Raw genomic sequence first — 23,739 nt, forward strand, 5'->3', positions numbered from 1 at the left:
AAGGATGAAATATAAACTGATGTAATTTATATATCATTTAATTATACGTCATAACAAATCATTACAGAAACTCTCTGAGGGGCACTGATACATTCAATAAGTTACTAAGTCTAAGTAAATAAGGTTTTGTGGCATTGTTATGTAACTTTATTAAGTCAGGTAGTCTCATGAGATCTCTTTTTCAAGATATGTTCGAGAACAAGAGACCTTCATAGTCAACAACACAACCAGTTACACAAAGCCAGACAACAACAATTACGTAACAAATAGAATTAATAATATCAATTACATAGTCATAAAAACAGCAGGTAATTACTTTTTAAAAGGGGGAATGAAGAAATCTAACCTGAGGGCAGTTTAAAGTTCATTCCATTTAAAAGGTACAAACTACCTGAAACTAGCTCTTCCGTGATTGGTGTGGGATATCTACGGTTAAGTTATTAGACTGTGTACTGTAAGATTTGAATGAGAGAAGAGCTGTAAGGGTTTGGAAACTGGTGGGGCTTTATAGATGAACATCATCACATGATAATTCCTTCTTTTCAATAGGATAAATCCAGCAGTTGTGATACAATGCGTAAAGTTGAGTATGAAATGTATCTTTGGTGATAGTATGTATCTTTACAATACAAGGCCCTCAATCGGTCAGAAACACACAAATGTGATGCATTTTACACAGAAAATAACCTTCTTTGACCTAAATGTGCCATCCAAATAACTAAAGTGTGTATAGTTGCGGGGAGGAATTGTCTATTGCATGCATTTACGCATCATGACATATTCGATCAGTCTTCTTTTAGTTCTCTCCACACCTAACAAGATTCTACAAGTTAATTTGGCGTTACTTTCAAAGAAAAACAAAAAAAAACATAGTTTCTGTCCTTAGAAAAACATGTGAGCAAATTTTCCGAAGTGAGATCTGAAGAAGAAGAAGTTTAGAAGGGAGAGCTGTGTTATAGAAAGACAGGCAGAACACACACACACAGAAAAACCTGTTGCTGCTTGAGCGTCGGTATCTGTGCCGTTGGAAAAGAGCCGTCATTAGATCAGCTCTCTGAACCCTGACAGTGAGTTTACCTCGGGAATTAGACAGGGAAATGTGGTATCGTCTTTCTTAAGTGTGCAGCAGTAATTGCTATGTTGTCCAAATAAGATTTAGGACGTGTGTTTTAACCACCATGAGGATCTGCCTGTTGACACACCTGAATTCCTTTGCCTATAGTCAGTTAAAACACACAATATATTTACCTGTCAGTGCAGGATTTACAGCTGTATTCAACATCAATCTACACGCTGATGCCAGAAAAGCAGAGGAAGTAAATGTGACACATCAATGGTTCACCTTTAGCATGATCACAGAGCTCAACCTCTTAAGCCAGCGCTATTGTTGAGAATGCTCACATTAAATGCTGCTTTGTTGCTGCACATACCCTCTTTGCATGATGAATGTGAGTTACACTTTAATACATTTTTCGTGTTTTGACTTGAAGCCCAGAGGTGTTGTCCGATCAAACCTGTACAGCAAAACAGACACACACGGCACTTCTCCTCCCAGTAAAACAAACTTCCCAACTGTCCGTCTGATTCACAGCTCTGTAAAAACAGGTCGTACTGAGTTTAAAATATGAAGTTTGTTCCTAGACAATGCAGCAAGAAACCCCCTCTTCTTCTGATTCCTGGCATTCTGGTCAGTGGAGGTAACTGGGATATTTATCCCATGATCTTTATTTGAACAGCTGTTCACCATTTCAACTCCTATTCACACCTGTTACTGGCTACAGGCTTAAGTCCTTAAATGATGTACCAGTGTACATTATCCCACTTAGTGTTCACAATACACAAAGTCCAGATCCTGGTTTAAAGCTTTGTGTTGTAATGTTCAATGTTGATAGACTTGGTGAGGCTCGACCTGTCAACATTCAATAACTCACAAACCAAACCATTCTTTGTAGCAAGCTGCAGATTCTCCACAAAGAGGAGCTGTTCAGTTAGTATGAGAGCAGCCGACAAGCGCCACCTATAGGAAAGGAAAGTACTAGTACTACCAGAGACAAACGCCAAAGACGGTGGTTGTATGCACATATTAAGCCAATCGCGTGGTTCCACTGACGTAAGTGCACAGTTGAATTTTGCGACAGTTTTAAATGTTGTGGTGGCAGCGAGGAGCACGTGTGTGGTCAGATCAGATACACGTCCGCCAAAATACTGCATGAAAATGTGTCAGATTTGATGTGCATTAGGCCTACTTGCAGTAAGTGTTAGAAAATAGTACGGAAGCACATTGCATTCACCAAAGAAAAAAAAAAAATAGACACCTTACTTGTAATTATGAGAAAACTGCGTATGTCATAATTACGAGAAAGTATCTCGTGAGTACAAGTTCAGGATCTCATATATCAGAAATGATCTCGTAATGATGAATATAGTCTGTCAACGTTGTAGTAAAACCTTCTATAAAGTCTTCTAGCAACATTACCTTATAGCCTCTGCATTGGAAGTATCAAGCTGCTAACTTACATATCTGCGGCTGTGCAGTTCTCCTGAGCAAAGCAGTGGCAGTAAGTAGTTTTTCAAATTACGAACCTTTCTCGTGACTATGAGATGCTGATCTCCTATTTACGAGATCTTTCCTCATAATTACGAGATAAGGTGAAATTCTTTGGTGAATAGAATGCGCTTAAATAGGCAAGGTGTGCCTATGATTTAAAATTCTGTTTTCTTTGTTTGTGTTTTAGGTTTTACATTTAAAGGTCTGGTCACACAGGAAAGTGTCAGAAAGTGGTGCTAGAATCTTGGTAACATGCAGTGTTAATCACTCACAATAGCTTTCCAAGCTAGCTGCCTTGCAAACTATAATTAGCTAGGTCGCTAAATGAACAAAAATTGTTCAAGAGACAATTTTTACCATTCTCCTGACATGAGAATGTGCGTCATTATTTCATACCTGCCATGAATTCGCTGTTTGTTTTTCCATTGAAGAGTACTCTGTTTTGAATTTTTTGCATAAAGACAAAAATGTTTGCTGTTTTAAATTACGGTGTGATTGAGTCAACACACACGGCTGTGGAGCACGAAATGTTAGCTCTAAGATTTTGTAAATATTTCTACATTTCTAGTCATCTATGATTTGGGACAAAGCATAAAGCTTTTGAGTTTATCTGCAGAAAAATACAACAGCATATAACCAAGTAATAGAAATAAAAATGATCACTACCCAGTACGTAGCACAACAGTTAGTAGAACTATAGCTCCAAAACATATTTCCTGCAGGTGGCACATAGTGCGTTCCTGTTTCTGTTCAGTTACCGGTCTGCATCTCTACAGAGGAGTGTTTCTACTGTGAAGCAAAACTTCTAATATTAGTGTGCAAACGGCTCCCAGGTGAATGGACTGCAGGCTGAAGCCTGGCCTCTGGCTGAACTCTGGATCCAGGTCATGGAGGAAGGCACAGCCAGCCTTTGATCACTGAAGCACCTCACAGTTCACTTACTCTCATGTGGCTGACTGGCTGCAGGTCAGGTACAATAACACCAGCGTTTAAATCATATCAATGACACGATTGTTGTCAGGTAATTACACTAGAGAGATACCTGTAGACATTATAAACGCAGTGGGGGTTCCGTCCTCTTCAGTGTCAGTTATTGTCCTGATAGGGGTAATAGAAATACTTGACATAGCTGGACTACACTACAAGTAGATTATAGACAACGCTGAGTGTGGTTATGGTGATTAAAACCGACACAAACATAGTATTATCTACAAATGACTGGGATTCCTTTCAATTTAGCACCTTTCAATGTATTATAAGATAAAACACACAAAGGTTCAAAGTATTTTCTCTGACCCCTTAAAACGTGTAATGATGGCCCACATGCAGCTTCGTCAAAGAAGAAAACCACGCAGCTTTTCATGTCTTTGGTGGCTGACCCAGCTGTATGCATGGTGTTTGGGTGTGAAAATACAGTGGGAGAAAAGAACAAGAGATCAGACCAGCATCCATCTACTGAAAGAGCCACCATGGTCTGCAGAGGAAAGAAGGTTGTCTATGTCACACAGTCATGTATCATAGATAGATAGATAACACACATGCATGCCATTTACAGCAGTGAGCTAGCTTTTGGCTTGTAACATAGAAAAACTTCTTGTCATGGGCTACATATGTCCTAAGCATCATCTTCATGTGGCAAGCTCAGAAGGTCTTTCAGAATAAGGACCTCAAGCTTCACATCAAAACTCTCCTTTACAGTTCATACAGCCACATGAACTGTATGAAGACGCCACATAAGGACACTTGAGGCCTTTTACACCAGGTGTCTACAGTGTATCCTAGGGATAACCCGGCTTGACCGAGGGCCCCATACTGAAATACTCTGCATAACAAACATCAGTATGGAGGCTATCATCACCCAGCTTGGTCACATCATCAAGGTGCCAAAAGACCGCTTGAAGTTCTTTCTGGTCAGCTACACCTGGGCTACCGTTAAGCAGGAAGACAGAAAATGCTCAGACAGAAAAAGGACCAAGTTACAATGGACATTAAAAGGTGCAGCCTGAACCCCTGCCAACTGGAGGACCCTGCCACTAAACGCTCCGTCTGGCACCAGCTCTGCCAGCAAGGAGTGCTGAAGCTCGACGAAGACAGAAGCGGACAGCAGAGACAGAAGAGCCTTAAGGATATGAAGCCAGAACTGCACCTACACCCCAAATTAGTGACTTCACTTGCTCTGTCTACAGACTGTGTAGGTCACAGATTGGGCTTTACAGTCACACAGACTCACATGTAGGCAGAAGTGTACAATCGTCATTTGACACGATGGACTACCATAACCATCACATAACCATAACGTATCGCAATGTCCGCAAGCTGTGAAAAGTTAGCAAAAAGTGATTTTCTTATTTTCTTTCTTTTTTTTGAATATTTTAAGGTATAAGAGGGGAAACTAACTGGTATAGTTACAAAAAGTAAATAAGATTACAGAACCGCTAAACATATGCTAAATTTGGGGAGAAGATTTTGGTTTTGTCATGTTTCCCAACCCTAGGAACCCTTAGATCCCCCTTGTGATCCTTGAGACAACGCCAGGTTGGGACTCACATTTAAATATACTATATTTATATATATATACAAAATATAGGTGTTTTTGATACTTCACTGATTTCAGTGTCCTTAAAATGTTCCATTTATAGCCAAAACTGACATGAATGCAGTGTTTCTCTCAAAATATCTTAATCTTGTCACTATTTTTTTCAAAACATGGACCAGAACTTCATCAAAGACAATTCTTAAGGATGCCCTAATCCCACATAGAGAAATACATCTTATCATGTGACCAAGCTCCATACTTGATACCTGACTCATCTCCATCACAACTGAACAAATTCCATCTGTTGATGAAGACCAGATGGATGAAGATGTGGCTGAAAGCTCCAGAAAAAGAAAAAGCTAGTAATCAAGGATGAATATCACCTTCAATCTGAAAGTATTTCATAGGAACTGAGTTAATGCAGCTGATGGAAATGTAAAATGAATCCACAATTACATTACTGACAAGGAAAATAAGTGCTTTCATAGCAATGGCTATATGTGGCAGATATTTATTATTAAGGGTTTTTTTTCTATTTTACTGCGTATCTGACATCAGATTGGCATGGATGTTGTTATACGGTCATTTGCTCATGACCTGCTCCAGGCACAGCACTACCCATAATGCCCACACAGTACAGGAACATGCATCCACTGGCTCGGTCTGTCTCATTATTAGCACTTTCTCCCAGCCCTGGCACAGCGCTAAAAAGCGTGGAGGTCTGGCTATGCGAGACTACTCTTGATTGTTCAGTATTTCTTGCAGTGAAGTGTCATGTCGGTTGTGAAGAAAAGTTAGTTAGCCTTTTCAACAACAAAAAACCCCAAAACCTCTAAACTTCACTACATAGCAAGTTATATCTTCTGGAGCGGAGCTTCCAATAAGTCACTGAGCCTGGTCTTTGTTTGCCAAGAAAACTTTCAGCACTCCAAATAAAACTACAACATGTTGTTTTATAGATTTGTGTGTTTAAATTAAACAAACCCATTAAGCTAACCACATGCTGACCATGGTCTTGTTTACCAGACAAACAGGAGAGTTATATGGTCATCTTCTCATCTATTCTTATCTTGAAAGGGAATAAGCATATTTCTAATAATATTTAAATATTCCTTTAAACCCCCTGTTAAACTTCAAGGATGTAGTTTTGCTCTCAGCTGTACTTTAAGTTTAGAAGAAGATAAAATTTACTGTTTTCTGATGTTTATCTGTGTTTGCATTCCTGTTGTGTGTGTGTGTGTGTGTGTGTGTGTGTGTGTGTATGTGTGTGTGTGTGTGCGCACGCGTGTAAGAGAGAAAAACAGAGGCTATGACAATGTCAACCCTTTAAAACTGATTTACTAACCACTGAAACTATAGGAATTAAACGGAGAAACCAGAAAATCAGAAAAATCAAACTGGGGAACATGTCTTCCCCAAATGTACAAAATAATCACCTCAAAATTGTAATCCATTAGTACAGGTTCAAGCTTATAGTTTTCTGTGTTTAATTACACTCGACCGGATGGAGGCAGCATTCATTGTACTAAGCGAAGTAGCGGATCACAAAGAAATGAAAGAAGAAGATATTTTACGCGCTTGTGTGTGTTTGTTTTGTAAAAGTGCACGCGCACCATCCGGTAAAAAGAGACAACAAAAGAGGCAAACAGAATGCAGACTGATGAGGTGAGCACCAAGACATTGCATTACTCAACAACACTCACATTTTGGCAACATGTCGTGTTCATCATTTCAGAGTTTGTCCGGGGAAAGAAAAAAAGTTTGTTGAACCACATACTGCTAGCTGTTGTCTTAAGGTCTCTTTGGGTTACTTGTGTCATTAAAATAACCTTAAATAATTTGTAACCCTGTATATTCACACATACACACTCTCTCTCTCTCCCCCCCCCCCCCCCCCCCCCCCCCACACACACACACACACACAGTCTGAGTGAGGATTCCGCCCTTGCTCTGATGCCCCCTGTTGAAAAAGCAGCGCCTCTTTCTAAGAGCTGACGGCCGGCGGTGAGGAGGAGCACTGCAACACGCTGGAGAACACAGTGACAGACAGAGAACATGCGACTGGAGGAGAATGAATCAACCAGGAGGAACATAAACAGAGAGAAAGATTAAAGATGGAACTGGAGAAAGACAATGGGTGAGGGACAAAAACACAGAAAAAGAAATAAAAAAAGAAAAAGGCAGTGTCAGAGGAGAGGCAGGGTTCTTACATGTGCCAGTGGTCTGCTGTGCAGGGTGATGGTGGGCCTGTACTGGTGGAAGTCAGTGTGGATCACACACACTTTCTTCTCCATCCTCACAGCTCACAGCTACCCATGCTGTCTTCACCCAAGCGGGCTCTGGGGAGGAAGTGAAGCATGTGCGTGTGTGTGTGCTCTCTTGAGGCTGTGGTAGTGTGTGTGTGTGTGTGTGTGTGTGTGAGAGAGAGAGGGTGTGTAAGTATGTGTGAAAGTGTGTTACGCCTGCTACCTGACCCTGAGAGGAGCGGGAGGGAGAGAGAGAGGGAGGGAGGAAGGGAGGTGACAAGCAAAAAGAAAACACCAACCAGCTTGAACAGCCATCGTCCCCCGTCCCACACACGTGCATACACACACCTCTCCTCCCTCCTGCCTAAAGCCAAACCACCTTCTGACAGCAGAACAACAGTGGGAGACAGACTGCCAGCCTCCAGCAGATGCAACCCCCACCAACACACACACATACACACCTCATCTTTAAAAAAAAGCACATTCCTGGGCAGAGAAATAACACTCAGGCTAATTTGCAACCAAAACATATCATCTTACACAATTCATAAAAACACAAGTATGTCTATTTGCATGTATATGAAAACTGACAACTACCTTCTATTAGCAGCTAAAGAAGGAAAATAAAAGCCTTTTGCACATTTTGTACTAAAAATAGGACTGCCTTATGTTTCCTTTTTTCAAGTGTATTCAATATGTAAAAAAAAAAAAAAAGAAATCACACAAATCACTACCTAATATTCACCACTACCTAATATTCAGTACTTTTTCTTAAGTAAAGAAACTTATAATATAATGCACACATTAAAAATACTGCAACTGGAGCTGCTGATTTGGATCAGCCACCAAACAGGAACAGACTACAACGGACAGTCAGGACTGCAGAGAAAATCTGCCAAGCTGCCCTCCTTTCAGGACATCTCCAGGCTCAGGAAACGGGCAAGAAACATCACTGCAGACCCACCACACCCTGGACACAACCTGTTCCAACATCTTCCCTCTGGTAGGTGCTACTGAGTGCTGCATGACTGCACGCCAAAACAACTAGAACTTTTTTTCCATACGGCGTCAATCTGATAAACACTTAAATATGTCATATAGACTGACAATAACCCAGTAACACTAGCATGGGGTGTGCACAGCCCAGGACCGGTGGCCTCTGCAGCGGGTGATTAAAACCACTCAGAAGATCATTGGTACTTATCAACCGAGCATCAGTGATATCAGTGAGGTGAAGAGAGGTCCCTGCAGAGCCCAAAGGACACTAAAGGACAGTCCCCACCCAGTCACAGCCCGTTCACTCTGCTGCCATCTGGCAAGAGAAGTATCTGCTGTCGTACCCCAGAAATACTCCTAAATTCATCCTCAGCACTGCATCATGAATAAATATTTGTATGTGTGCAACAACAACTTTTATTTCATTATAAATTTTGCCTATACGTCATAGCAAACAAATTACAAAGATATATTAATAATTTAAAATACTTTTTAACATGTACAAATCATCCGAAATCCTGCACTCTGTATTTACTGTTTGAATATACAATATATATACTGTATATACATGTATACAGGCATATCCTTTATATAACCACCTACTTCATGTGCAGCCAAGTGCGTCACTTTGTGTTGAAAAGTGGTGGGGACATAAGGGCTCAGATTAAGGGTGATGATACACTGGGATCACAAGACATGATGATGCACGAGAACAAGACGAGAAGATTTTTAACACTATTTGAAGAAATAGGAAATGCTGAAATTTATGAATTTATTATTTATATTTTTGAATAATGCATATTTGTTTCTTCTATATTTAAATTGCATTGCATGTTTTCCTATTGTGCAAATAAACCTTTCTCAAAGCATTTTCATTTGTTAGTTAATACTTCTTGGTGCAAGCTATTTTTCAGGATATTTTTAATGCTTTAAAAAAGTGATAGGGACAACATCAGCCATTTCAAAATGTGGTGGGGTCCCCAGTGATTGTGTGCAGCATATCAATTTATTATTTCTTTCTTTCCAGTATTTGTATTGTTTACAATCTACAGAAACACTTGACCTGTAAAAAGACATTATGTTGTTTGGTTGCTTCTTTTTTTTTCTTTTTTACATATATTTATATATACATCTATTTTTTCACCTACTTAACATTTGAGGTAATGTAGTTCATTACTTTCCTAAATTGCTAAAATTAACAAGTGATAATTTAAAATAAACTGTAAAATACAATACAATAAAAATGAACTAGTTTTCAAAAAGACTAACTGTATACAGCTATGCTAGCCACTCCGCCTGGTTATACTAATGCAATGGTGCTTTGAGCTAAATGCTAACATCTGCATGCTAACATGCTCTAGAAATGTTCGAATAATGTTTAGCAGGTTTAATGTTTACCGCCAATCCATTTAGTAGATATAAAACTATTTTACTGAATAAGTGTTGTGCCAACTTCATGCCAGCCACGCCATTATCATTTATTATTACTAGAGGTTACGTGACACTTATTTCTCCTACAATTGGTTTGGGTGTATTGCTGTTAATCTGTTCTGAGGTTCAGACAGAAAAATGACGCTTGCTTCTAAAAAAATCTGTTTGTGTTGTGTTTCTTTGTATTATAAGAAGAGTGTATTATTTTACTCTGCTGGGACACCTTTGAGAACAAATGGTTTAATAGAGATTTTTTATGTGTGTACAGTGTGGAAAAAAAAACTTTTAAGGGAAACTCCTCATTGTTAGCTACAGCGCATACCAACAATACACAACTTTTTCTGCTGAAGTGGGATGTTACAGATGTATTTGCACAAAAAGACAAAATCTGCTGAGGCAGTATTATGTTAAAGCCTGTAAAAATTTATTATTTATGTGGACTTAGCAGGTCTCAGAAAGGATTTATCAAATTATGAGATGCTCTTAATTCTTAACCCTTCGTTCAGTGCTTTTCATTTCCCTGCTTATCTGCCAATGTGTCAGTGAGCCATCTGCTCACTAAAGATCCGCTGGCTGCAGGCAGGAGGAAACCTTGCACAAAATGATGTTTACTTTGTAACAGAGGGGAAATGACAGCACAGGGTCATTTATCTTGTTTCATCTTGGGGGTATGAATTGAACGGGTCATTTAAGTTTTTAACCAGGCCGGCAGTGAAAAATTTGCAGGCTTTTCTCTGTCAGGGGATCAGATGACAGTCCGGCTTCTGGCTTGTGTTTCGCAAAGCGCCAAGTCGAGCGGATGTCAGCATGTGTGCAGTGCTCAAGAATTTGACCTCGTGCTCATGAAAAAAATGTACTGTATGTCAAAGGCAATTTATTTTTTACCTATATATACAGTATGAAGTCTCACCCAGAAATGTTGCACCACTGCAGGTCAAGGTTAGATTTCACTTTTGTACAACAGTTACATTAAAGAGCTCAGAAAAAGATATTAATATAAAATCAATCAAAAGCAATATTTAAGGCATTTTCTGTGATTTTAAGATGTTCCTGAACAGATGTGCTTCATCATCTGACATCTAAATGCTCTCACCTTCTATTTAAAGCTGCAATACTCACTTTTTTTAGATTAGCAATGGATCAAATAACATTGTAATATCTGTCTAAAATGATAGGAAGTCAATATTAGCCTGTTTTCAGTTTGTTGCACTGCCCCTAAGTGGCGAAAATAATGAATAAAGGGTTAAAACTGCACTGATCAATGTTTCTATTAACCATCAATCAAATTACTGTTGTTATGATGTCTTATGTGAAAGGAGTAGCTACTTCACAGTTGGACTTTATGAGGTGGCCAAAGACGACTCTAATTGAATGCTAATCTTCGTGTCTGCTAAATGTGTAAGCTTCATAAGGTTATAACATGCCAATGTTGCATGTACAGCTCATTCTACAAATCAATTCATTCTTTAAAATTTCATCAGTTAATTCAGAAAAAATGTGAGGGGGTTTGTCCTTCAAATCAAATCATACTTATATCAGATCATTTCATGTGATTTTAGGATCTTTCATTCATGAGCTTTGTCATCGATGACAACTGAACACATTTAAACATCATGAGTGTCTGTACTGCAAGAAAAAGCATTTACTTAAAAGTGACATGGGAAAAGTGGTGACAGTTTCCCAGGCTGGCTTTTCCAATCCAACTCTTCCTGAACCCTTTTTCTGAGCACTTGTTTCTGTGAGAGCTTTTCTGATTTGAGAGGAACTGCTCTGTTGCACCCTTAGCGTTCTTGTTGAGGTTATCTTTGGCAGGGATTTACTCTGGCAACTTGCCATGTCTCAGAGAAAGCCATCTACTGTTGTAGGGAGAGGGGTCGTCCCATGCGCCCATAGACAACCACTGACAAAACCACCAGACCATCACCATAACCAAAAAATCCTGTAAACCTCTGACTCTTAGCTAAGGCAGACAGAAAAAAAGAGTGTAACCTTTGTGTTTTTGATAGCTTTGCCAGGACAATTAGGGGATTTAATCTGACCCATCTGCCTTGCTATGGGCTAAATACACAAAACAGTAAAACACAGAGTTGCTCCTGTCAGAACATAAAAGTAAACTTAATTCAGGATCATAAAGTGCAGTGAAAAAATACTTTTCCATGAAGCAGCAAGTATAACCACTGGCTTTTACCTGTTAATTGCAGTAATCCAGCTGCCTTCTATCAGAGTGTAATTATAGACTTTGATTTGTTGTGTATCTACCCCCTGCACTAAGAAGTCTGTCTACAAAGCTGTCTTTGGGTGCAGATCTGGGATCAGCCAGCTTTTGCCTCTGTAAGAGGAGATGAAGAAGAGAGGAGCTGATTTTGATCTGGAATCAGAGTTACAATCTCTGCTCTCTTTGTCTTGCTCTAGCTTGTTCGTGGCAGGTTGTCTGCTTGTGCATGACACGTGTTTATGGAATCTGATTAATTAAAGGTTTGAGTTGACAGCTGAATCTTGACATAAAGATTACAACTTTGGCACAAAAAAAGAGGGGCCCCCTTGTTATCAGCCATGTACGGGCTTTCTAGTGACATTTCACACATGTTGTGGTCTAAATTCACAAAGGCGTTAAAGGGATCACACTGCACCGTATCAGGCATGGAGGCAGGGCTCTAATAGTTTAGTTTAAAGGATTAGGTTGACATTTTGAGAAACATTCTTACTTTCTGTCTTGCTGGAAATTAGTTGAGAAGCTGAATACCACTCTGTCTGTTAAATATGAAGTCATCAGGACATAATGGATAACGTGAGGGTTCGATACTGTGAATATATTTGTGGTTGGATCCCTTCTAATGTGGATGGAGACGATGCCTTTTTAAGCAGCACTTCACTGTTCTCCACACTTGAACAACTTCACAAAAACAAAACTTCCCTGTTCAGACTCGCATGTGACTGAACTAACCAATCAGAAGCTAGAAGGACTTAGTCTGAGGTAAATGTAAGGAAAGCACGGAGGTACATTCTGTAGATGATTGTAACTGTTTAAAGAGGATTTCAATATGTAAATAATAAATATAAACATAAATATGTGAATAGTTAACTGTGTAAATATTGTAAACATAATTTTAGTAAATTAACTAAAATAACCGCTAAACCTTAGTTTAAGTTTCCCCAGGCCCTTGGTTTATGGCCAAATCACTGCCTAACTGGTGACCTTCCCACCAGCCGCAGCTTTACTTTGTGTTTAGTGCTAATTAGCAACTGTTAGCCTACTAACATATTAATCTAAACATCAGCATGTTAGCATTGCCATTGTGAGCATGTTAGCATGCTGACATTAGCATTTAGCTCAAAGCACAGCTGTGCAGTTTAGCCACACAGAGCTGCCAGCATGGCTGTAGACTTTTTGCTAAACTTCAGTTTTTGCACAAATTAAACAAGATATTAGGTGTTAATTGGAGCGGCTGGAGGATGAAATCTGTTATCTTTATGCAGACCCAGACAAATTGTTGTCCTCTGTTTCCAGTCTTTATGCTAAGCTAAGATAATTGAGTTTTCTCTTTAATATTTACTGGTCAGATATGGTATACATATCCTCTCATCTAAGTTTTCGCAAGAAAACAAATAAGTTTATTTCCCAAAATGTTGAATTATTGTATGGAACTGAAATAAAGACATGGTTAAGTGGAATGTGGCAAAATATGCATAACTGAAACGCTGAAGTGAATTTCATGTTATTACAAGGCTGAGCAATGGCCAGCATATCAGTATTAACACAACTTGTAATGCATCATACACTCCATGATAAGTTCTGTTTACACTGTGATTTGTCACTGGAGTTTTTCAAACCCCACAATGACAGCAATGAGTTACATGTCTGCTATGATGAACCCTGGGTAATGAAGCAGATGGCATATGTTATCCTATGTCTGGAAGACGGAGTACCTGCCTGCTGCACCTCAGTGCTTTGCAACAGCTTTACATCGCCTTGAGAAATGTCTCCATAAATCATATGTATGTATCTGCTTCTGCAGAATGGAATATGTGTGTTGGGAAACAACAGGGAAAAACAGAAAATGACAAATTCATCTCTCGATGACAAAGAAGTAACACTATCTGTTCTATCAGCGTTGCTACATAAGAAGCTGCTTATCTGACCTTCTTAACGCAACTCAACATGGAAATCCAAGGTCACTTGTAGATATTCCAAAGGCAAGAATTTCCTAGACACAAATATGTCCCCCTCTAGTGGCTAATTATCCCTAATACTTTTGACAAAACAATATCAAGGCAAGGTCCATTTAGAAGCTGCTCTGGAGCTTTTGGTCATATCATGTGATCTCAATCAGCAGTTGGGGTTTGGCTAGTTGTTCAAATTTCCATTTCCAGGGACTTTAAAGGGCTATACCAGTGTTGCCACCTTTTTCAAATGCATCTATTTTAGTACAACATGAAAATGCAGATTTTTAAACTTGCTTCATTTGTGTAAACTGTCAAATCTTATTACACCAATTACTTCTCTGAGTGCACTGCATTTCTAATGCACTAGAGCAGTGGTTCTCAAACTTTTTCTGTCATGACCCCTTTCAAAAGCTGAAAAGTCCACAACATCAGATCTGCGCAGGGAGATAGGGAGACAGTAATGTTCCTTAAATGAATACATGACACAAATATAAATGCTAAATGTAAATTGTTTATCTCAGTGCACCAACTCCTGAAATTCACATAAAAGTAGAGTGTATAGGGAAATAAAAGTCAGGCTATTTAAGCCTCTGCTGCATCGATTTTGACAATCTTTTGAAAATCTGTCTCTTGTGAGTCCCCCAGCTTTATGGAAGTGACATACGATATCATTGGATTACTCCTTTAATGTGTCTGAATGAGGGATGGGTCATGTAAATGACCTTATACGAAAACAAAACCATTCATTCATTTGTGTAACAAATAATTAATTCACTCATTTTCAAACATCTTGCTTTTATTGTAAGAAACCATTTAAACACTACACTGGCAAAACGTCTACACAATCAGTTTTAATGCAACAAGTTGAGAGATGTACGGTCTTGTACCACTAGATGTCATTATTTCACTGGTTCACGATGTGAACCACAATGTGGTCTGAGTGTAAACATCTATTCAAAAGACATAATTCTAACAGACTTCATTGAGAGTTGAGATGATATTTGTTGATAATCTTTCTAATCTTTTTACTGTCCTCTACAGTTACAGCTGAAACACTGTTGGTAAGTGTACTGTGCAAATGTAACATTTCATATGAATGGTTTATTAGTAGTGAAGGGTTTCAGTGGAGAGTTTAAGTACCAACAAAGGTTTTAATTATTCTAATTGAATAAAACAAAAAAAAATGTCTCTATGGTTGACCTGGTTACAACCTGTGCACAAATGCACACTGTGATTAGGGTTCACAACTAAGGTTGGGATTCACTGGTCCAATGTTTTCAAACTTCCGCAAGAATTCTGAACATTTAGATTGGCTACAAAATCTTTGGTCTATAAAGTGCAAAGCTAGCAATATCATCAGTCTTTATAAACCTATATCAAGCTAACTAACTGCAATCAGCACGCAAACAGTGAAGTTCAATGAACAGCAATTACTCGCCTCGATATACAACAATGTTCTTTTCTGTCTCGTGAATCTTAATCTCGTAGAGCAGGTTGGGTGGGAGCAGCTTCACCATGTTGTCCCAGATGTACACAGCCACGTTCTCAGTTGTGCTAAAAAGGGGGAGAAGTAACCAGTGTAAAAACAAATGTGCATATCACCTGTAGAAACTGAACGCAATTGATTTGAGGAGGCTCACCTGACAACATTGGCAAAATATGGGACGTCCTTATCCAGGTTTTTATGGTCCATTGTGTTCATGATGACTTCCTGCAGGAGGGAAGCAATCATTTAATCAATCAATGAAAAGGTGCAGAATAACAGCAGGTGTTCAGACATGCTTGCTTCAAGCTGACATAATTGATGAAATATGTTGTATGAAAGAAACCTGCACAGAGTAGGAAGCTTACAAAATCAAAATCTATAGGCCACAAACATGTTTTTATTCTGTCCACAAAAGTCCAAAGTTTTAGTTTATGTGTTTTTAAATCAGTGAAAATCTAAACCAGATTAAGAAGCAACATTTACAATTAGAACCCATTAAATCTTAATGCTTACATCTATCTCACTTTAGCAGTTGTCAGTATTTTCAGTGAATAATGGGACAATTATAACCTGATCAGTGGCAATGCCGTAGGCTTAACCCTTTAACGTCCTCTCAACCATTTGGAAGACCACATTTTAAGTCACTGTATCTCATTGGAAAATGTACTGAACTTAATTCAACCTGTTTAAGCCATCTCTACCATTCGGTGTAGGTATGCTGTGCTAAAAAAAAATCCACTAGTTGTCACTGATTCTTTAAGCAGCATGCCTTTTCAGATACCCTATTTACAGGAAGTTAAAATCGTCAAAATCACTGCAGACATGAAGAGTCTTTTTGGTGGAAATTTTCAAAGGTTAGGATATTTTATTATAGTTCCAGAGGAATTACTTAACAGAATTATGCAAAAACAAATAAGTCTAATATGGGTCAATTAATTTTCTAAATACATGCTCTACCAAACGGTAGAGTTGGCACTTCATGGTAAAGCTTGGCTAAGCTAATGTAATACAAATTGACTGCTTACTATGAAATTGAAAACTTCTGAACATTCATTATTGTTAACATGACATATATAATGTGTTTCCATTATATATATATGTTGAATTAATTAAATAAATATGTCTTTTTAATGGTGAAATCATGCTATACCAAAATAATAATAAAAAGATAATAAATGTACAGTTTTTATGGAATAAAAAACTTAAAAACAAATATCTTGAAAACCAACTAACTATCTAGACATGTGTTGGTATTCACATTACTAGCATTATAAGTACATGGTTTGTAAGTGTGATTTCTCTTTTCTGTTTCGCAAATAATAGATGGACACTAAAACATTTTATGGTGCAAGGCCACAGAATTTTCCAGCCCTTATACCAGAAAATCCTCAAAACTCTGCCATTAATCTGAGTGATGATGATAACAACCAAATAGAGCCTCCTGATCATCAACATATCAGAACATACCAATCTGTACTCTGCGCAGGAGTTGGGGGATCCGATCAAAACTAGCTCCGAAGAGATTGACTATTTCCTGGCAGTACAACCTGTCATAGGTGTTTTCAACTTCCCAGCCATGGACTACTGGCACCGGCAGTCACATCTCAAGACGTAAAGAGATTCAATCCGTTACGCCAGGCTATTCATTTTACTGATAATCAGCAGGACAAAGACAGTCCCGACCGGTTTCAGAAAGATGGCTCCTCATCATATAAAATGCTAAGTTGTTGCAGAAATAAATCTGTTTTACAGTCAACAGCAGAGAAGGCAACTTCAGCACTTCATCCCTTATTGCGTATCTAGGGTTTACAGTAGAGTTCATACCAAACTGTATGCACTACACAGTAACTTCATTGATTATTGAACAACAGCCACACTAAATCAAGTAAATACTGTATTTTGCAGTGATCTAGACATTGATACTTTGTCTCAGTATCTAAGTCTGTCTAAAAGGTTGAGAGTACATACAGATGTGTTCTTCTGAAATACTCAAAGAACAGAAATAATAGGTTTGTAATATTCAAAATGTTAAAAATCAATGAAGTTACTGTGTAGTGCTGTTGTGTATGAACTCCACTATAAACCCTGTCTTCACAGTTAAGGTGCTGAAAGTTAAGTGTTGAAGTTGCCTTCTCTGCTGTTAACTGTCATTTTATATGATGTTTTCTAAAGTTTGTTTGTATTAAAATGCATATTTAAGTATTACCATGAAGAGCCATCTCAACAGTTTGGTAGAGCAGTATATCAGAAAAACTATTGTGTCTGTTAAAAAAATTTTTTGGGTTATTATTGTTATTGACCTAATGAAAGAAGAAATGTAAAGAAATAATTTTTCCATCACTTTTTTCTTGGTGAGGACTTTAAAGGGTTAAGTGTCAGTGAACTCTTTTAAGTCCCTTCTTAAAACATACTTTTATAGGAGAGCCTTTCCCGATCTTATTTGACTTTATTTTATCCCTTTTATTTTATCGTATTTTACTAATTTTATATTAATCTGTATTTTAGTCTTTTCAATGTTTTCATGCTCTTATCTTGTTTTTTTGTATTATTCTTTACACTTGTTAAAGCACTTTGTAACTTGTTTTTGAAAAGTGCTCTACAAATAAGATTATTATTATTATTATTATTATTATTAAGCTAATAGTGGTGACTACTTATGTTATGTTATAGCAGGTACCCCGTCATAATGGAGGTGAACTAGGGCTGCAGCTAATTATGATTTTAGAATTTGAAGCTTCTATAGATTATTTCAACGATTCATTGATGCGTCGTTTAAGAAGTACTTGCTTGGCGGCGGGCGGGGGGGGATCAGCTGTGCACGTTTATAGGTGATAGATATTTATTAGTCCTTTCAGAAATGCATAGTGTGTCATACAGCAAACATCAGACCAACAACCAGACAGGTGCTTTACAAACACAAACATCACCCGAGTGCTATACAAGTTATACTACAGGCTCGTGCAGAATACACAACGTTCACACAACTTGCTGTCACACTACGTGACTGATCGGTGACAGGGATATCAATACACACACTACAGGAGCTGACAGCGGCTCTGTCACCTGACGCTGATTTCCAAAACATTTTATCAAGAAACAGCTGTTGTTTGTTATTATAAAGATGGCAATTATAAAGACAAAGAATATTGTTGAAAGGATGGATTGGCACACACAGGTAACAGAGACTGTCTGAGCTACAGAGAGAGCTGCAGGGGAGTTAAAAGGTGCAGCTCCCCGACACCCAGTTAACTCCTGACTGTGAGGTTACAACTCACAGCCCAAAAAGGAGAACAAACGCACGTGTGCACATTTTCAGCTGAGGTCTGCTCCTTACTTTGGCTTCAACTCAACAATCAATCATGATTTCAGTTAAATGCTAAAGTTGCTGTTACTGTTACCTTGTCTGTGGTCCGCTGGCAGAACACCGGCTGCTTTCTGATAAGGCGCCATCGTGCAGAGGCTTATCAGAGTTTTGTTTTACGGTGGACGGACGGTAACATTACAGAGTTTTTGTTTTCTTTAGCTTGAAATAATCCCATAGTTTGGACACTTTCTTCTTTGTCCCTCACTGTTTTCTCTCTCTTCCTCCACTTTGCAAACAGCTCCATTCTAATCACGTCGTGTCCACTGCGTAAGAGCGATGTGCGACAGTAATAAATGTCCCTGCGAAATTCTGTGCTGTATAGTTACATGGATAAACGAAGCATCGATGCAAAGAATTTGTGTCGAAGCATTTTATGAATCGATTCTATCGATGAATCGTTTCTAAGGTGAACTAAACATGAGTATGGGCTTTTAGGGAGGGCAGGAGGCACCGCTGTAAAGGAAAGGGTGCACTGGATTTATAACACAAGACAAAAAGTGTGTGATTGCAAAACAGCATGTGGCACAATAATCATTTTATCTCGATTAACATGTTTTTATAATCTTTGGAAGCCAAAATCTAAATCTTGTTTGATATTTGATTAATTGTGCAGCCCTATCCAAGCTAAAGTAATCAAATAAATAATGCAAAAAATGTCTCTGACATGTTGTGGAGAAAAAGTATAAAGCAGCATCAAAGTCTTGTTGATGAGATGATCTTACCTCAATGCACTTCTTCAAGTCTGTCAAGTTCATGACCATGCCAGTGAGACGATCAACCTATAGACATGCACAGGATGAAGGTGAAACGTGTGTTTGTCACATACAGACTCTATGGGAAATGTTTCATCCCATATGATGAGCATGGCTGGCTCTTTACATTTTGATTTAGTTTCATGTTAGCCTTCACTTATATGTTTGTCAAATTATTTATTATTTATTATTTGTTTTGCACTTAAAAGACTTAAAAGAACAGCTTGTTGGTGATGAAGTGATGAAACTTGTTTAAAAAATGTCTCAAAGAGTCAAAGAGCAAGTCCGGTTATCTACACCGTCTTACTTAAGTGGAGGAAGGATATTCACCTTTCCATACAGTGTCACCTCCACTGTGGGCAGAAAAGAGAGCATTGAATGAGTGGGAGACATTGAAATAGCAGCTGCAGTGTTTCACATTCATACTCCATGTAATGTGCTACAGAACAGGGGTGAATTAAAGAGTGTCACAGACCTTTGTAGTTGTGTCCATGACCATTGGGATTGTTGCATTTTCCATACACTCTTTTATTCTCCTCATCACTCAAGTGAATGCTGGAAAGAAGATGAGGTAACATTTATCACAACTAATTTAGAGATCAGGCAGCATGGAGCACATTTGTGCCAAAGAAGAACAGTAAAAAACAGATTAATATAATTAGCATATTAGCAATTAGCCTCATTGCTGGTTTATTTTTTCTCATGTGATTTTCATCTTATCCTCTATGCGATCGATTATTCAAGAACATGCAGATAAAAAGTATTTAGCAGAATGTTATTTGCATAACACAGCCAAGCAGAAACAAAACTGAATGATGGCAAAGGTGTTTATGTTAAGTCCATACTAATTCAGTGAGCTCTAAACTTGATGAGATTTGATTTATAAACTACACAGAAGTCAGTGGTTGTTTGCACCATGAGGTTAATCTTTTGGGAAGATGTTCTAAGGTAAGCACACATGGCTCATTTCAGTTAATAAATAGCCATGTTGAAGCTGGTTCCAAGAAGAACAAAGGCTCTGTTTGCCTTCAGAGGCCTCGACGTCGATACACATTTCAGACACAAGGTGAAATGTCAGTTTTTCACTACAAAGTTTTCAAATGACCAACCACAGAAGTAAGAAAATAAGAAGTGTGAAAACTTTTGATGCTGCTGCTGCAGTTTATTGAATGTGGATTCTGTAAATATAGTTAACAATCAGTCCACAGCAGAGGCTAACAATGAGTATGTAGTTGATTTACTACAGGATGCTAAAAGTGAAAGTAAAAAGATGAATCAGCCAGTGTCTGGCAACTGAATCAAGCCTGTGAAGCCTGATCTCGTGTCACAATATAAGCAATGTTTCCCCACACCTGCCTGCAGGAACCACAGGAAGACAGACAGGTTGAAGTTTTGTTTGTTTTTTCACTTTGCTGATGTGGGTATAGATAAAGGCAGAATGGCCGTATGAAGGGTTGTTTGATAAGAGTAAACTGCAAATGGCACGACTGTTAAGCCCAAAAAACAAACAAACAACAACAAAGAAATCCAGAGAGTGTATGACAGTGTGGCCAGCAGTGGGTGTCTGATCTGTTGAGGGATGTCATAGGACAGAGAGCTAAATATGTTGCTGCATGTCTTCTGCCCATGCTACAGGCTGTGTTACAAGCCCCAACTGCAGAGTAGTAGTAGAAACTATCTTTAAAATAAATCATTTCAATTGTCAGATAAAGACATTTTCAAAGGTCAAACACAGACCTAGATTAGATTACTTAAGATTAGTTTTAGAGGAAAGCAGTGTGCTTCAGACAAAAGGGAGAAACTCCCCTCCTCACAATGGCTCAGAGGACAGCAGAGGGAGGGGCTCACAACAGAAGACCTGTATGAAGGAGAGTAATGCTGTCCATTGATTGGGCAAAAGAGGACTCACTGTGTTCTTTTCATTTTATATAATATTGTATGTTTTGCTCATATTTTGTATATTTGGTTTTGAGTTATTAATAAGTAAGTACCAAACTGAGTGTCTTCCAATTTGTTGTAATAAAGTTTATTCAGTATAATAATTTAATTGCCTTCAAATGATTTGATATGTTTGTGACGTTTGTATGACCCAGTTTATCAATGAGTGCATTTTGGATTTTTCCTTTTGAACTGTCAAGGCCAGTGTTTCTCAGTCTGGAGGGGCAGGCACAGAACCGCTGCAGTGGGTGCATGGATGGAGTGGAACTAAGTTGAATGAACAGGATTTATGTAGGGGGAAAAAAACACTTGCTATCGTGCTGTACTGTATTATTTCTTTTATTTCAATCAAATTAAACTGGGCTCTTTTTGTATTTTTTGCTCCCCCAGTGTTGTTAAAGATTGATAAGAATTTAATCCGTTTAGTTAGTTAGTGAGTGGAGGAGGAGCGTGGACATTTTTCAGCTTTTGAAGGGGGGCATGACAGAAAATGTTTAAGAACCACTCGCCTTGAGGGTGTTGCTAGTCCCTCAGTGAGTGTGACGATTTGGTGATTGAGCCGATCTGTAAGGGCTGGGCGATATGGCCAAAAATGTTATCGCAATAAAAAATGTCATATAATTCAATATCAATAATTATGACAATAAATATCAAAACACAGTTTTTAAACTTTTTTTTATAGTCATAACATGACAAGCACTTGCCAAACAGTGGATCAAATCTGAGGTAGAATATTCAAAACAATTATGATAAAATATTTTTTCCTATGCATGGGTAAAATTAAGTAAGATCTTTTTTTCAGTTACTCAACAAAATAAATATCTTAACAGAAAAATTAGGAGCTGATTCGTTGTTGCAAATGAGTTAAATCATTTATTTATGTGTATAACATTTGTTAGACTATATTGTTGTTGGGGAAAATTATATCACGATGATGTTTATCATTATTGTTTTACTGCCTGTCTGTTATACAGAAAATTCCCATTTATACGGACCAGTCATGGGTGAGCCTATCACGCTCTTTGTTTTTACGACAGCACGTGAAGGCAGCACCAGTCGTGTCTGTGGATTGGAACAATGGAATAAACTACAAATCCCACAAGACAGATGCTAATGCCACAGGTTTGAGTCATGTAAAATGTACAGTACTGACCATAAACGAGCATCGGTAACATGGATACCGCTTTATCCGCGCTGTAGATCGGATACATTGTCTTTTCCATGCCGAGGACCTTCGCTCGCCGCTGTCTTTGCGTATAAAAACTGCTACTATAGGCTATTACAGTAAGCCAAACAGATTTAGGAAACAGAGGCTGCTGTAACGCTCTGTCACAACACAAAGCGGTGGTTGAACTACCTGTGGAGTCGGTGAGAGGCGTTGAAGCTCTCCACCCGGGTGATGTATACCATACGCTCCGCTCCGCTGCCGCTCACTGAGGATCCAGCCATGGTCAGCACCCGAGAGAGGGACGAGAAATAATCTGCCGTGCGGAAAAAACAGGGGATGAAATAGTCTGCTGCCAGAGCTCCAGCCCCCGTGACTCACGCTGCCCCGCCATTGGCTCAAACCAGTGCGTAAATCCAGCTCACATGTCCCAGATGCACAACAAAACCCCTCAGGCTGAAAGGGTTTGGAGTGACAGAAAACAAGACAGGCTGTAACAAATTGCATTATTTGAGGCTACTTTTTATGTACACATTGTTTTCTATGAGAGGTCTGTAACACATTTGTCAAACTAATAGAAAACGCTAGTTGACAATAGGCAAGATAGGTCATTGTCTATTTACTCTTGCTATCATGTATTTATGAATTAATTACTTGCAGTTCTCAGTGCAACATCTCTGTTTCACATGTCAAATGATTAAAAACCAACTGCATAAGAATCAGTGGTTATATTAACTAATCGGATCATACTGGAAGTAACTTAGATATTTTTCAACCTGGACACTATTTTCAAATGTTTTTGCGTCTATAACATTTTCTCTGAAGCATTGAGCAAGCACGCTGCAGTCGAAGCAGGGAAACAGGACTGCAACGTAATCCGTGAGGGCATTTGCCTGTCAAAGTACATCCACTAAAGTGCCTGTGTTTGTCGCTGACCGGCCCTGATTGTTAATGTTATTAAGTGTTATTAACATTATGGAAAGGGTCCCTACAGGGCCAGGTTTTTTTAAATAGTAAAATCTGTTTGGTTAGTTGGTAAATCAGTCAGTTAACTTGCAGGTCCACAAAAGCCATCCTTGTAAAATGTGTCATGGCCTGAGTAAAAGTATGGTG

At 38.6% G+C, this 23,739-nt stretch overlaps 1 protein-coding gene across 1 annotated transcript; it reads right to left on the reverse strand.

Moving 5' to 3' along the window:
• Positions 1-14,696: 14,696 nt before the first annotated feature.
• pts (6-pyruvoyltetrahydropterin synthase) lies at positions 14,697-22,976 on the reverse strand. Its single transcript, XM_038736083.1, has 6 exons — positions 22,819-22,976; positions 19,999-20,078; positions 19,854-19,876; positions 19,494-19,550; positions 15,562-15,632; positions 14,697-15,475 (listed from the first exon to the last, which is right to left on the reverse strand). The coding sequence occupies exons 1-6, from the start codon at positions 22,908-22,910 to the stop codon at positions 15,352-15,354; spliced, it is 447 nt and encodes a 148-aa protein (XP_038592011.1). The 5' UTR covers positions 22,911-22,976; the 3' UTR covers positions 14,697-15,351.
• Positions 22,977-23,739: the final 763 nt, after the last annotated feature.

The sequence above is a fragment of the Micropterus salmoides genome, unplaced genomic scaffold (assembly GCF_014851395.1).
Source record: "Micropterus salmoides isolate LMB-PRFRI ecotype aquatic unplaced genomic scaffold, ASM1485139v1 Ms_hic_scaffold_21, whole genome shotgun sequence".
Taxonomy (NCBI): Eukaryota; Metazoa; Chordata; class Actinopteri; order Centrarchiformes; family Centrarchidae; genus Micropterus; species Micropterus salmoides.